At 41.3% G+C, this 15,450-nt stretch overlaps 1 protein-coding gene across 1 annotated transcript in view; it reads right to left on the bottom strand.

The window, feature by feature from the left end:
* The window catches only part of mllt10 (MLLT10 histone lysine methyltransferase DOT1L cofactor), a 53,349-nt gene extending 38,286 nt beyond the window's left edge, over positions 1-15,063 (bottom strand). The window contains 3 exon segments of the mRNA XM_080049903.1: positions 2,029-2,083; positions 12,099-12,178; positions 14,732-15,063. Coding sequence (XP_079906029.1) covers positions 2,029-2,083; positions 12,099-12,178; positions 14,732-14,894 — 298 coding nt within the window. The 5' untranslated portion in view covers positions 14,895-15,063.
* Positions 15,064-15,450: the final 387 nt, after the last annotated feature.

Genomic DNA, 15,450 nt, shown 5'->3' with positions numbered 1-15,450 from the left:
TATTAAATCCAGTTCAGCTTTGATCATTGCTCATGTCCAGGTATTTCCTTCTGAGCCCTGTATTTGCATTGGTAAAACAATATAATAAAAGTATATATAACATTCTTAAAATAAATAAATATTGTTACTTTACAAAATGGACTGTGTTGCATGATTTGCGTCAGTACAGTACAGTTTTAAGTACATAAATAAGACCCATTTATCTAAATTAAGTTGTTTCATTTGTTTTATTTTTTACACGCTTTTGAAAGATTTGCAAACATTGTCAATTATCGTTATCGTAAAAATCTCCCAAAAATATAGAAATATTATTCATTTGTCAATATTGCACACCCTTACATTCACATATTAACCATAAAACATGTTCAACTTTGACGTGCTAAATCGTAACCGTTTTAATTTGCAAACTGGTAGTTAATCTATCTAAGTAGCCGTTTATTAGGCCCTAACACACACACACACACACACACAGCTGCCTGTCAGGGAAGACAAACTGGGGGCGGTAGAGTGACGGTGGGGCCTGCTGGAGTGGCAGCAGAATTGACGATGGGGATTGAGGAGGAGCAGAAGGAGGTCGACGCCGGGTCAAATGGAGGTGGGAGTCTCCTGCCTGCCACACTGGAGGTGTCTGTTTTTCCCCCCACGGCGGAAACAAAAACAGGCTTAAACTTACAGTTGAACCCCTGACCTGCCTTTGACCTGGCGGAGCAGGGACCAGGGGGGCTAGAAGGGCAGAGGGCGGGGACGGAGAAGAGTCAGCGGGTGTGAAATGGGGGGCATGTTGTTGTTTTGAAGTCCCCTCCAAGAATCTGGAAGAGGCCTATAAAACAGGACTATAAAAAGTGGCACGGCCTTCCTCCTCAAACTGGAGCATTCACACTTTTTCACCCCCTTAAAAAAAAACCAACAAAGAATAGTTTTATGATCATTCCCTTACTCACAAAGAGTTATCAAAGTCCAACGTATTGAGGCAATGACCTTCTGTTTTGTGGATAACGAATCTTAAGTGTTTTGTTGTGAAATAAAAAAAAAACTTCTTGGTAGACTAAGGGTAAAATCATGACACCGACACAAGGAAATAATACTACTGTACTTACTGTTGCAGGTTATGAACCACTTGTGCAATGAAGCCACATCAGTACAATCAAGAATATGCCCAAGACTGACAGTATCCAGTTCTGATTCAAAAGTCTTATACTAGTGCAACATATAATATTTCTCGAACTAACGAGAAAGTAAAGCTGTGGCCAATTTTGCATCAAAAACATCTATGATATGGCATCTTATCATCTTTAAGCTCCGAATATAATCGATGTATTTTCGTCTGCTGTATGTTCGGACGCTGGATCAAACACCCATTTCACGCTAATAATACCTTTGCTCCGCTTGGTAACGGTCCCACCTGAAATAACAGCGACTAGTCTACCATACAGATCAACAAGTGAAGAAGAACTGACGAGAGCAGGGGAACGAGTATGGGGAAAGAGAGGCTGCGAGAGAAAAAAAGAGAGGGAGAGAGGGGTCATGGGAAGGGTAAAATAAAAGAGAAAGTAGTAAAACGGTGTGTGTTAGTGTTGTCCTGATGCCTCCCTGCAGGCCTGGACACAATCCCACAGCTGTGCCTCTCTCTCTCTCTCTCTCTCTCTGACTGACTCAAACACACACACACACACACACACTCACATGCACACAGAATATTTACAGTCTCCACCGAGCTGACCTCCCAGTGAACCCAAAGAGGAGACTTCTTACAGGCCATGCACTATACCCATCCTGACCCGCCCCCTCATAAACACACACACACACACACACACACACACACACACTCATAAAACATGGACTGGCAAGGACGGTAGAGAGAGGCAGCACACACAACAAACAGCAACATAACTCTCCCAGCACGCTCACACCCCTTAAACTTGCCGGTGACATGCAATTAATGACAAAATACACAAGAGAGGCTCGCCACAGATGTGTGTGTGCGTGTGTCTGTGTCTGTGTGTGTGTGTGGCTCAAAAGGGATTCTACCTCCGTTGTCTGTCCTCTTGAGGGCTCCGTCTTTGTGGGGACACAACTCACATCTCTGTAGGTAAAGAAGAGAGACACCAGGTCAGAGAGAACAGGTCCACCTCATCTACTTAGGGCAGGGGTGTCAAACTCATTTTCACAAAGGGCCACTCTACGATGTGATAATCACACAAAGGGCCAGACTGACATACCTTCTTTTTAAACGAAAAATAAAAAGAACATATCTAAGTAAGTATATAAACTGCGTACAATGGCTAGTTTTCACTTCAACATTTTCGGGGGACAAATTATAGGTGGGGGGTATGGAGGTGCTCCCCCCGAAATTTTTTAATGTCAAACACTTAATTTCTTGCATTCTGGTGGATTTTTATCCACCGATCTGTGCCTTTTCGGCATCAATTTATGGTGGAAATGTCTTAATTTTTGTAAAGGAAAAGACAACATCCAGGTTCCTGGTGAAACAATTATAAAGGACTATAATGCAGTAAGGCTCTCAGGCATTCTGGATTGAGCCACAATATTTATTCTCCTGGATTTTTCAAAACTTTCTGCACATTCAAAACATATCACATGTTTTGTTTTTTTAGGAATCATGACGCAGCACCAGTGTTAGCTATTTATGACACTTTACATTGGTAATGAAATGCCAAGCCACCATTGGAAACGAAAGGGGTGGGCTATCAGCAGCTAGCTAACGTTAGCTAGTTGGCTATATTGTAACTTAAAGCAAAAGTTAGAAACCAGATAATTTTGGCATTAATCCTTAGACACTTGACACAATCAATCATCAATATTAGCATGCTATTTAGCCACATATATTGGCCTATTTACAGCCCTCAGAAAACTGTCAGCTCTTCTTAGATGCAAGTTCATCAATTCATGGCTTAAAATCCTGGGCTGTGGAACTTTCAGCAGACATTCCTAGCTGTAAGCCACATACGTTTCCTAACAGTTGGGAGCGTATGCGAAGTGCGGATATGGCACAGGATCCATGAAGAATGAAAAAAATATATATATAGGGGAGAACGGGGAAATCTGAGGCATCGGGTAATGTGAGCCACCCCCTGTATCTAGGCAACGGAAAAGATTTGTGGTCATGTGAGATATATGTTTTCAAGCCCCTCTCATTTCCCCATGGCCCTGCTAGAGAGGACCTCATGGTGCTGTGGTAAGCATGTTTTTTTCACCAAAATAGGTATTTTGCATGTAAAAGTAAATGTTCTTGCTGTCAACTTAATCAACTGTTGTGCCAAAGCAAATGTATTCACGTAGAAAAACTTCTATCATATGTGTTGATGAACTACCAACATATGAAACCATGTGATGCTGATAACTGAAGATTAGCCTGAAATGCTAAGAAAGGTAGTTTTTTCTCAAATTGTGGTGGTGGGGGAAAGTGAGCTAAATGCTGTGGGGTAAAGTGAGCCACTGTCTCACTTTCCCCCACCATGAGGCACAAGTTAAGTTTAGTCTTAAACATATTTTAATGTAATATTACAAAACATATGTTTTATTTTAATGTCATACACATTGTAGAAAAGCCATCATGCCAAGGAAATACACCAGGAAGACGACCTGGGGCAACCACACGGAAAGAGCACCTTCTCATCTTTCCCTGTAACCTTCAGGGCTGGAATGTTGAGTAGGCCTAGTTGTAGAGTATGACAGGCTGATGTTATAATCCAGTTGGGTCTTCTCCTGTGTTCTGAGTCCCAGGCTGTTCCCGCTGGTTCTGATTTTCCTATGCTTTGACCCCCAGACTGTGTTCTAATCTAACTGGTTCTATCTTTAATTTGAATCTTATTAAAACCTTTTGAATTATAATATGTTGTATTTGATTTTGTTCAGAGTTGCTTTCAAGTGCTTAGAAAATTAGCTTTGCTTAATTGACCAAACCCCATCTTTCTTTTACTAGTCCGACATTAGTTCTGGAATGTGTGGCCAGCTTTCAGGATTCTTACTGTTACAATATGTGTTGTTATGGTAGTTTCAGAGTGGAAAAGGTAAGTGGATCAGTTTACCCCACAGCTGGGGTAAAGTGAGCCACATGACAATTTTTTTTTAAACAATCATATTTTCACTGCCCTTTGTTTTGAAAAAATTCTGCTAATGCCCATTTCTAGGAAACATCCTGAATTAATGGGAAATGTGTACATTTGAGTGATAAATCATTTTAGCTCCCTTAGAGGGGAGCAAATGTAAAAAGTGGCTCAGATTACCCCGTTCTCCCCTATATATATATATATATATTAGTGCTGTCAGTTAAACGCGATATTAACGGCGTTAACGCAAACCCATTTTAACGGCGTCAATTTTTTTATCGCGCGATTAACGCTCGTCATGTCCTAGGAGACGTTGTGGTTTTTTCACAAGCTGTTGAATCAACTAGTAATGTTTTAACAACTGAAACACCACAAACTATACATATGGCTCGCAGTTAAGTTACTGTCAATTCAAACGGAACATGTCCTACAGCGTAATTTCACATTAAAATCATTTAACTGGCAAAACGGCGAAACGTCAAGTCAATTCTGACTTTTATTTTGAAGCAGAAACCGGAACCTAGCACTTCCTAGCTCAGTTACGCGACCGTCACTAGTCTTCCGTGTGTGACTCTGAGACCCATGCTCTGAGTCTACACGGAAAAGAACAGAAAAGAAAGCTTTTCATTTGCAGAAGTCTAACTTATAACCCTGCGCGCACACCAAAACTTCCATGAATGTTAGTGGCAGCCACCAGTCATTCATTTTCACTTTAATTTTCGCTACGAAGGGAGACTGAAGCCTCGGCTGCAGCAGCGCCATGGCAACCACCTGTGTGTCCACTCAACACAGTCTGAAATAAGTTGTGGATGAAAGACTCCCAAAACATTTAGGCAGCAACCAGTCTAATGTAGCCTTAATACTAATTTGTTTTATATACCCTATGTTGTTTTATGGTTTGGTTTTTAAATAAAAAAAGAAGTTCCAATATGTTTGTGAATGCTGTTCAAGGGGTAGGGTGCAGGGGGGGGGGGGGTCAATAGGCTATTGTTATTTGCACTGAATTGCAAATTATGATATTTTAGAAGAAATATTGTATCATTGTAATTCAGTGTATTTCTTCTTAAATATCATAATTAGAATGGGTGTGATAAGAGCATTAAAATGAGAAAATATAATGGGACAAAAAGAAGTCAAGGGACATTCAGGCTAGAATAAATAAAAATGCGATTAATCGCGATTAATCGCGAGTTAACTATGACATTAATGCGATTAATCGCGATTAAATATTTTAATCGCTTGACAGCACTAATATATATGCATTTTATATATATATATATATAATATTACATAACACACACACACATATATATATATATATAAATTCTGAAAAAAATAACATATATATATGTTATTTTTTTCAGAATTGATTCAAATCGGCCGAATTGATTCGCGGGCCAGATCAAAACGTGTCGCGGACCAGATGGGCCCTGAGTTTGACACATGTGACTTAGGGTGAGGTAAACACACAGGTATGACAAACACGCCAGTATGTAAGCTAAACTGGCAAAGCAGCCCTGACCTGGGCACAAGGCCAGAAACTCTCTGCGGAAAACACCCTCAACATCTTACACCCAAGTTTGATATTTATACAAGTGTGAGTGTGTGTGTGTGTGTGTGCGCGCAGTAGGCAGTGTTTCCCCCAGCGCTTTATGGCTAAGGCAACCCTCTTAACAACGCCAGCCCCCCGCCTTGACTAACGACCGACTGACCAAAAAATATGTAATTTTAAGTTATGCACAATTAATGTCTAACTAGCGCTATGTGTGTTTGTGCATGGGCATAACTGCGCGAAAGGCCGCGATTTGCGGTAAATAAATGTGCACGTGTCTCCAAGCGTTTCTGTGTGTGTGTGTGTGTCTGCGGCTCTGAGCGCCCGACTGCGATGCGCGTGACTACGGCATGCACACGGGAGAGTAAACGAGCAGGAGCAGCCGACACTGAACTGGTGGCGAAATAAACGCAGCGCTGCTCTATGGGGATATTCAGGATTCAGGTACAGGGACATTGAACAGAAAGAAGTTCTGTGCAAAGCTAGGAAAGATTAAGACTTCTGTGTGTGTGTGTGTGTGTGTGTGTGTGTGTCTGCTAGGGCTGCACAATATATCGAATTTTCATCGCGATGACGATATTGGCTTCCCACGATGACGTGTACATGAATGTGCGATATTTTAAATGTGTGCTCAGCTGCGAAGCAAATCAATCCCTCCCCAAACCACTCGCTGATCATGTGCCTGTTCATGCTCCAACCTGGCAACCCCAGGTTCCCCGAGAGCTGTCAATCAAAGTCCAGTGGCTCCGCCCCCAAAGTGTGAACAATTTTCTGCCCGCATAGACAGAAAGCACTCCAAGAGCCGCGCGAAGAAGCAAGCTGCTGCTGCTTATCGCGCGAGCGAGAGCAGACATCTGCGCTTGTGAAATCACATACATCCCCTTGTTAGTCTCTTTTTTTGTGTGGGACCGGATTTATAACCCATTATTACATGACACTTTGCCAGGTCTGTTATCCAGCCAGACAGACCGCTTTCAAGAGTATAATGTATAGCGAACGGGTCACCTAAGGACCTACGTCATAGTTTTGATGGATAGACGTCCACAAACAGGGCTACTCGTTCAGAAAACAATGGAATACTTTTTCAACACGTCTTTGCATGTATCAGGAGAGCAGGGAACACAGGAGTCATGGTTAATGTCCGACAGGACTCCAGCAAGACGACGTGAGTACGTTTTGCTTCAGGCTGCAGCCCGCCATGTAAATGTTCGGCAGTCATTTTCTCCGTGAATTGTTATAGATTTTGGGGAATAATGCTTTGTTAGCTAGATGGAGCTCTGGTTAAGCATGTTGGCTAACAGCTGAGCCGGAGCCTTCAGTCAGCTGAAGCAGTCTAGCTGGGCGAGTAGACTATTCCACCGTTGCTAGTTCGTATCCTTGGTCGTTCCTATTTGCTGGCGTATTGAACTACGTTTTCATTACATAAGAACCTAGTGGGTTTGCAATGACTATTCCAGTTATTAGACAAGCTCCCAGGGTTGCTAATAACTCCATACAGTCAGTGCCTCAGCGTACACACGACCTGAAGCGAAGATGAAACCTCGCGTTGGGAGTAAAGGCATGAGAGGCAGCAACATTTAACTAACGTGTTGCTGAGTGTTACCTGCCACTTCCCGTCTCCGTCCTTTCAAATTAAATTCCGACATAGTAGAGCCATATAGGTTGTGATTTATTTTGACAGGGCGCAGCTCATAATATACTTATTTTAGTTATACATTGTGGGCACAATTTTATTTAGTTCAAAATCAAGTTTTATACACATCCATCATGCAGGTACAATGAATGGAGTAAAATATTTTATATTTTTGCTTTTAGGAGATGCAATGAGGTCAGGTGAGGAAACAAAGATGTGTTATTCAACAGAAATGTAGCACAAGGAAAAGTTAAAGCAGTGCTCTGTTGATTTGATTTTGAGTAAAGTTTTGGTGCAATATTTTGATTTATATTTTCTTTGTGGAAATGCATTGACTTCAGGTAAATATTTATTATATTTATGCAAATATATGTACATTATCAGTAATATTGCATAGCCGATCACATGGATATGAAAGCGCTGTTATGTTTACGTGACAATCCAATAAAAATATTTTACTCACTACAATTACTGAATAATCGTGGTAAAATATCGTGATATCAATATTGACCAAAATAATCGTGATAATCATTTTGGGCAATATCGTGCAGCCCTAGTGTCTGCGGCTCTGAGCGCCCGACTGCGATGCGCATGACTACGGCATGCACACGGGAGAGTAAACGAGCAGGAGCAGCCGACACTGAACTGGTGGCGAAATAAACGCAGCGCTGCTCTATGGGGATATGACACACATGCCCGTAAAAGATCAGTAAGAAAGTTTGAAAAATATGGCCGCCATTGACTAAAACGTTTACGCAGGGGCGGGGCTTAATAACAAATTGGCCATTACTAATTGACCATAGGTCCTATCATCATGAAATTTGCAGGATATGTGCAGAAGACATGTGGTAGCATGGCCCTCTAAGCTTGTAGAGATTAACCCATAGGGGGCGCCACTAATGCGAAAACCATCATTCAAAAATGCAATGTTTGACAGGCCACGCCCCTCTCACACTGACTCTGATTGACTTGACATTTCTTACACATGTACAGCTCATGGTGCTCTACAATAACGCCTCTTGGACCATAGGGGTCAGCCATGATTTTTTTTCTTCACTAATCTACTTTGTGGATTTCCTACCTATCATCACCCAATTGTGTACACAGCATCAGGTGACCGACGTACACGTGTGTATAACGTTTTAGCAAGATAGCTCAAAAAACATGGCCGCCCTTAACGAAAACGTTTTCGCTAAGAGCGGCCGTTTTCCTGACGTTTTGCCACGATTGCGACCTTCGATCGGCCACAACTCGGGACTGGAGTTTGGAAAGCCCGCAGCGGAGGTTCGTAGAAGCTTTCGGGCCCGGCCGACGGGCGGGGCGCCGCCGACGCGGGGATTGGCGGCCTGCGCAGGGCTGCCCGTACTTTCAAAATCTCCGCGGGATTTTCTAGTTTTCAATGCTGCTTTATTTGTATGTTTTAAATTGGGAAATAAATGTTCCAAAACTACCAATAACCTCTGTATTTAAAAATAAATCAAGCAAGTAGGCTAATATAACCATTAATGAATTGTGGGCTATCGCATCACAGTAGGCCTATTGTCCACAATAGTCGCACAACATCCCCCTCCAAAGAGGAACTGTAAAAAGCTGAATTTGCAATTTGACGTGCATACACATGTTAAGTGTATGGTCCATTATTTGTATCTAGTGTGTCTGCAAATAATCAATCAATCAATATCCTTTATTTAACCAGGTAAAAATTCATTGAGATTAAAATCTCTTTTTCAAGAATGACCTGGCCAAGAAGGCAGCACCATGATAAAATAAGAACAATCATCCACAATTCTCATACACCACTTTCAACATCAATTAAAGTACAATACAAGATCAGGGACAAGACTATATGAAGATTGAAATGAGTACAGTTAAAAATGAAATAAACGGGGGTGCCTTTAGCTCAGTTGGTAAGGCGTCCCCCCCATGGGCCTCGGCCAGCAGCGGACCCGGGTTCGATTCCACCCCGCGGTCGTTCTCTGCATGTCACTCCTCTCTCTCCCATTTCAACTCTGTCTCTACACTATCAATAAAGCATAAAATAAAAATTAAATAAATAAACTGGTGACAGATTAAATGAATAAACCTGGCCGTTATCAGGGTTAAATAGCTTTATAAACAATTGCATTGACCAAGAGAACTATCTTCTCTGTCCTTCAGGATTCCTTTGAATTCTCCCAAGGTGACCAGCTCCGGCAGCTTCAGCTGCTTTTGCACAGTGTTCCAGGCAGAAGGTGCAGCATAATGGCACCAAAACAGTACAAGTTTTCTTTAATTGTATGTTGTACTGTCTGCATGTTTGCACAATGTGTACCTGCACATAGCAAACAAAATTGCACAACAGTCAGGTCAGTGTCTGTTGTATTTTTGTTATTTATTTTATTAGTGCGTATTGGCATCTTTGAGCAAAATACCCCCAACGTCTTCGCCTCCTGTACTCCTGGGCAGCGACCACCTTGACTAAGACATTTCCTGGGGGAAACACTGGTAGGGAAAATAGCTGATCCCAATATTTCTGGTAGAATATATTTTGTGATTTGATTTGCAATACAATTTTCTAAAGTCAAACTGTTCAATGTTCACTGTGTAAAGATGTTAATAGACACCACGTCCTTAGCAAGGTAGTGTGTTATGGTATGTTTGTTCCCTCGAGCTACCTTCATGAGCCCATTTCATACAGAGTTAAATAACAGTTAAATAACTGACTCTGAAATAGTAGTCTGCATACTAGACTAGGATTGAGCTTCACTACTTTCTCAACTTTTTGGCTGTAGACTGTAATAAAGCTGTAATAAAGCTGCCATGGTGCTTTTTCCAAGTGTTCATATAGGATTACGGTCTCTGGCACAATACATTATTTTGTGGCACATCTGTTGCTCAAACCCAAAATACTCCCTATTAAATTGTCCAACCTTGCGTTGGGCAATTTTCTGCACCATTAATGTAACATTTTCCTGAGGGTTTCACACAGTATTTTTTGGTGGGTTGTTCACATTGGGCCAGTTCTGATTGGTGACCATAGCAGAAGGACAGGGGCATGAATTTGTAAAAGCATTGACATGACAGTTTAAAACCCTGGGTTAGGCATGCTGCATGGAGTATATTCTACATCACAGCCAAGACCATCTTATAGAAGAATAAGGATTGCTGGTCATCCAAGCAGATCATTTCTTGCACCTGTAGCAACAGTTAGGCGAGTTAATCTTGCCCTGACAAAATCTTGACGGGTCTTTAGTTTCAGTGTGTTATTAAGTTTAAACTCAGAAAGCTAAACCAGTTAGTGGCTTTAGCAACACATTTCACAAACATTAACATGTCAATTATAGACGCTCTTTCGCACAATACAGTTAGATCCTAAATATTATGATTCAGAGATCCCACATCCACACCCAACAAAAATGTGTATTTGGCAGAGTTGGTAAACTGTCCACACTCAAACAACATTTATGTTCATTTTACATGGAGCTTTTTTTAAATCAGGATTACAAATAATTTTGAAATGGAAACTTTGATTTGAAACATGATTAGAGATTCTCAAAGGCTGTGGTTAGGAGGACTGGGAATATGCAGTGCGTCTGATCGAGGGTCCAAACTGCCGTGTCAATGGGTTCACAAAGTCATGCCTACCTCCATGTGTGACGGTCATGCCCACCAATCAGAAGTGTCTCAATAATATGGCTGAGAATACGCTCACCAACAACAAACACGCAAAAACTTTACATTCATGGTGCTGCTGACAATTGCTTGCATGGCAAAAAGTCATGTAAAAGTGGTGACACTTTTAATCAGATGACTAATACAGAGTTGTTTGCAACTTTTCTCCATATGAAAGTTGCTCTTAAATTAACCATGCCATAACACACCAACTCTCTAAAGAAGATGCCAAATTAGATAATTGCACCTAATCGTTCAGCCCTATGTAATATGATGGTAACTGGTCATGAATGCAGATTGTGAGCCGACAGGCAGGCTAAGGTCAAAGGACAGCGGGAGCCGGTGCAGGCAGTTGCTCCATCATGAGTGGCACTAGCAAGGAGGACTGTGCAGACCTCTAATAACATATCTCTAGTTACAATGCCTTTCATACCACAACTTGGGCCCAACCAAGTATATAGAGAAAGCAACGACACGTTGCACCAAACCACACAAGCAACTTTTCAAGTCTCACTAATGACTTAAACAAAAGCCAAAGGAAGGCTCTACAAAGTCAGTTTAATACTACTGTGAGTAACTAAGAGCTACCCAGAAATCTAACATGATACATCGTGGTAAAACATATTTTCTAAAACGCCATACAATACAGCTGCTCAATATGCCAAAATGAATTGTTTCTAATCTTCCTCTGTAATCACGTCATAGGATTTTATCTAATTTCAATAATATAGAGACAAATTATTCTGTTAAACAATACACAAACGATAAAACACGGGAAAATACTTGTGTGGATCAAACGTTATTTCTTTTTTTAAATAGAACATGACGCGCAATTTTAAATAGTTAAACTTTCTTCCTCTGTCCTCGTCCAGCCCTGTTGTTGTGTAGGCTGCAAAGATATATTGTGAATTACAGCCCGTCCTAGATAATGACATGTTACAGCTTTGTCGGATGGTAATTACTGACATTGAATGGTGGAACCTAAAATATAAGTCATTTCTAGGGGTGTTGTAATATTAAAAAAACTGTGTCTTCAACATGTATTCTGTGATTTTATTTTTTTCAGGCGCACTAGTGATAAAAAAAAGACCTAACCTGGCACAATTTTCTTGGTGCATTTATAAATGTTAGTCACCATCTTTGGCAGACAGTCCTGTTACCGATGACTTGATGTATGGATTGTGGGACTTACCACGCGGGCAGCTCTCTCCTGAGATTCACACTTTCTACAGAACCAAGGACCAGTGGGCACCTGCACGATACCATAGCAGGCTGAGGAGAGACGGAGAGGGGCATTAAGGTAAGTCATCCCAATCACAAGAAAAGGATACATTTCATTGCAAAAAATATAGTTTTACACTTTCTAACATCTTTACAAATATCACACACCATCCCCATTTCCAGCCATTTCTAGTATCCAAACGTGTGACAGAACTGGAACAATGTTTGGACCTGACAGACTGCTGAACACCCTGCTTTGACTGCTGCTGCTGTTTTTTTTTTTTACATCGCTCCACTGACAGCTGACATAGTTTGTCTGCACTGTAAAAATATTTTAAGCCCCTGGGAGAATGACAGAATTACTACAGATGCAGTGTCAATGTCAACACACGTAATGTTTGATGATTTGCTTTACGGTTGATGTAGCCAGGCTTGTTGCACCGTACATAAATGGGCTTTGATCGAATAAAGTATACTCTTTACTTGACGTCCTCGGCATATTTCTATGAAACAGTTTGAAGAATAGTCGCCAAATATGATAAGAAAATACTCACAATGACAGGTACAAGATATATTTTATGTTACTCAGAGCTGCAAAGAAGTTCTATCTTTTCTTTATCATTTGAAACTGCATTAGTAAACAGTATGATTAACTGTGGACTTCGAATACAGTTCTTTCAGCTTTAGTTAAGCATTATTTCACAGATGCTTAGGTCGACTCAGGCTATAAGTTGCATTGCAGGGCAGGCGGTGCCACCCTCAGTGAGGCAGCACCACTGTTAATAGCCGACCTCTACACATTTTCAGATTATCTCCGATTTGACCAGAGCCCATAATCCAATGGCATCAACAGCTATAATCCAGATATCTGAGAACAAAACGCAGAAAGGTTACAGAGTTCTTTCTTTTGTTGGTATAATTTTTTTTATTTGGAGATGTTTATGAACACAGAATACCCTGGGCATACATTTTAACAGGCATATCCATAGTTGTTGTTTTTGTTTACATACACATACAAACAGGTTACAGCGTTCTAATGAAAAGAATTTAAATAAAAAATTGTGGCCAGACTAGCAGACAAAACATTACGTACCAGGTGGTTGGGATACTACACTGCTGCATACCTGATTCAATTGAATAATTATGGTTAGCTGTTTCAAACAATTTAGATCTCTATTTGTTCCTAACCGGCGCCGCTGCAAAATACAGCATGTAAATATTTTATTATTTGAGGATTTACATTCAGAAAGCTTAGTCAAACACACATAATATTTGTATGCATCGTGAATTTGTTGCTGAACATGTTAGCAATTGTGCTGGTAACTGTAATTGTATTGCATCCTGTGTAGGACTCTCAAGTTATACAGTATGTAGACCGTATGTCCAAGCTTGTCCCCATTTCAATAACCCCGGTAATAAATTAAGTACACTTTTAAATGTCATATTTAAGATTAAAAACTTTTTTGACTTTGTTGCTGATGTATACTTTTATCCCACAATGCAACATGTTATTTAAAAACAACGTGACAGTCAGTGCAACAGTGTCCAGTGGACATTTAAAACTATTTTAAACATTTGACTCACTTATAAGAATATTCCAAAAAGTTGTTATATTATCCCTATCTCAGCAAAAGGCATTTTTTTTTGATGCACCACTTATTTGGATTAAATAAATCTTTAAGTGGTCTGACAGACATACCAATGGTATGTTGCTAGTTTATTTTACCTGGCATCATGTTTCTTATTAGAGAAAGCTGTCATAACTGTGGTTCAGTGGTTCTGTGCTTACCTAATGGGGTATCTCCTACCAATAATTACACATGGGTCAAACGGTTTTGTTTATTTGCCTAGATATTTGTGCTGTCTAGTATGTAAGAGTTTGGCTGTTAATGCCTGCTCTAGTCCAGAAACACTGACAAATTGTTACAAAAACCCATGTTAAAAGTGCATATATATTGAAATACATCTGAATGGGTTCATAGTTTCTGACATTTCGAATGGTTTTCCAGTCTCCCTGTTTGCCAAATGGACACATGGCCTGCTGTAACATTTGTAAACACTGAACGTCATCATCCGAGTCATCTCGGGTGAGTACTGGCTTGGCAGCACAACATCACGGCCACTACTACTAGAAGCTAACACACAAGTAGTCTTTGTTTTGCTGCTTGAACTGTAGCAAACGATGTGCTGTAAACAAACAAAGGTTGCACCCGAGTAATATTAGTCTCCATTTATAAAGGAGTTGTAACTTATTGGGACGAATCCCATTTTAAAGTCCTCGATAAGAGTCGAGAGGAGAGCATTCTTCCAAGTGTATAACCCACATGACAGCCTTTGACAGTAGGGAAAAAATTAGCACGACTGGTATACTCGCTCAAAAAGAAGTTGCCAATTGTAGTCCGTAGCGTATAACACAGGTTAACTTCCAAGACAAATCAGTGGACTTTCCTGCGGCACGAATTGAGCCTGACCTCAGCCTGGCCTTGTATTGGCGAGGGCGGCTTCGTGCGCGAGCGCTCCATAACCTTGCAACACCACGACAACGCTAACTAGCCTGTTATACGCTAACAGCTAACTCCTAGCCAAGCTAACAGTGCAGCTTACCTTGGTGCACGGCAACGTTGCAGCCGTGTCCGTCGCAGTAGACTAGCGGGTTTTCCGCCCAGCCTCTTTCGTCAGAGCAAACACAGCACCCGCCGATCATCTCCTTCATATTATTCGCCAAGAACCAGTCGTCCAATGCCAGACAACGCTCGCCGGAGACCATATACGAAGAAAGCGGACATGCGGAGGAGTAATACGACAGAAATATACACCGAAACCTTCGCCGAAAACGGCCTTCTCTCCCCTGGTACGCCGCTTTAAGTCCCGCTCGCTCGAAATGTCATGTTTTAAACGTGTTTACGTCCCTTTTCGACACCGTATTTTTCACCAAAACATCCACTGCACGGCGCGACGTTGAGGAGAAGAGGGGGGACTCCGTAGAGAACAGGAAGTACGTAATGACGCAAGGCGCGTGTGCATACGTGCCCTCTGACAGGAAGTAAAAGACGGATGTGATTGGGCCGCCCAGCGTAACGTTCCGTTTTGGCTCCACATGGCCGAAAATGTTTGAAACTTTTGTAGCAAAAGATACTTCACTTTACTGGATTCTCTGTCAACACTGTAGCAGCATGGAGGTAGGCAAAGCTGTGGTGTATTATTGACAGAGACCCGCCAAGTTCAGCAGCTGTTAAAAGCACGATGTGGAGAAAATGGTTGTCAATAGTTCACAACAAGGTCTGTAATGATTATGCTGAGTGGACAAGCTTGCTGAGAGTAGG

Source organism: Ammodytes marinus (assembly GCF_949987685.1).
Source record: "Ammodytes marinus genome assembly, chromosome: 21".
Taxonomy (NCBI): domain Eukaryota; kingdom Metazoa; phylum Chordata; class Actinopteri; order Uranoscopiformes; family Ammodytidae; genus Ammodytes; species Ammodytes marinus.
This window is presented reverse-complemented; position numbering and strand designations above follow the sequence as displayed.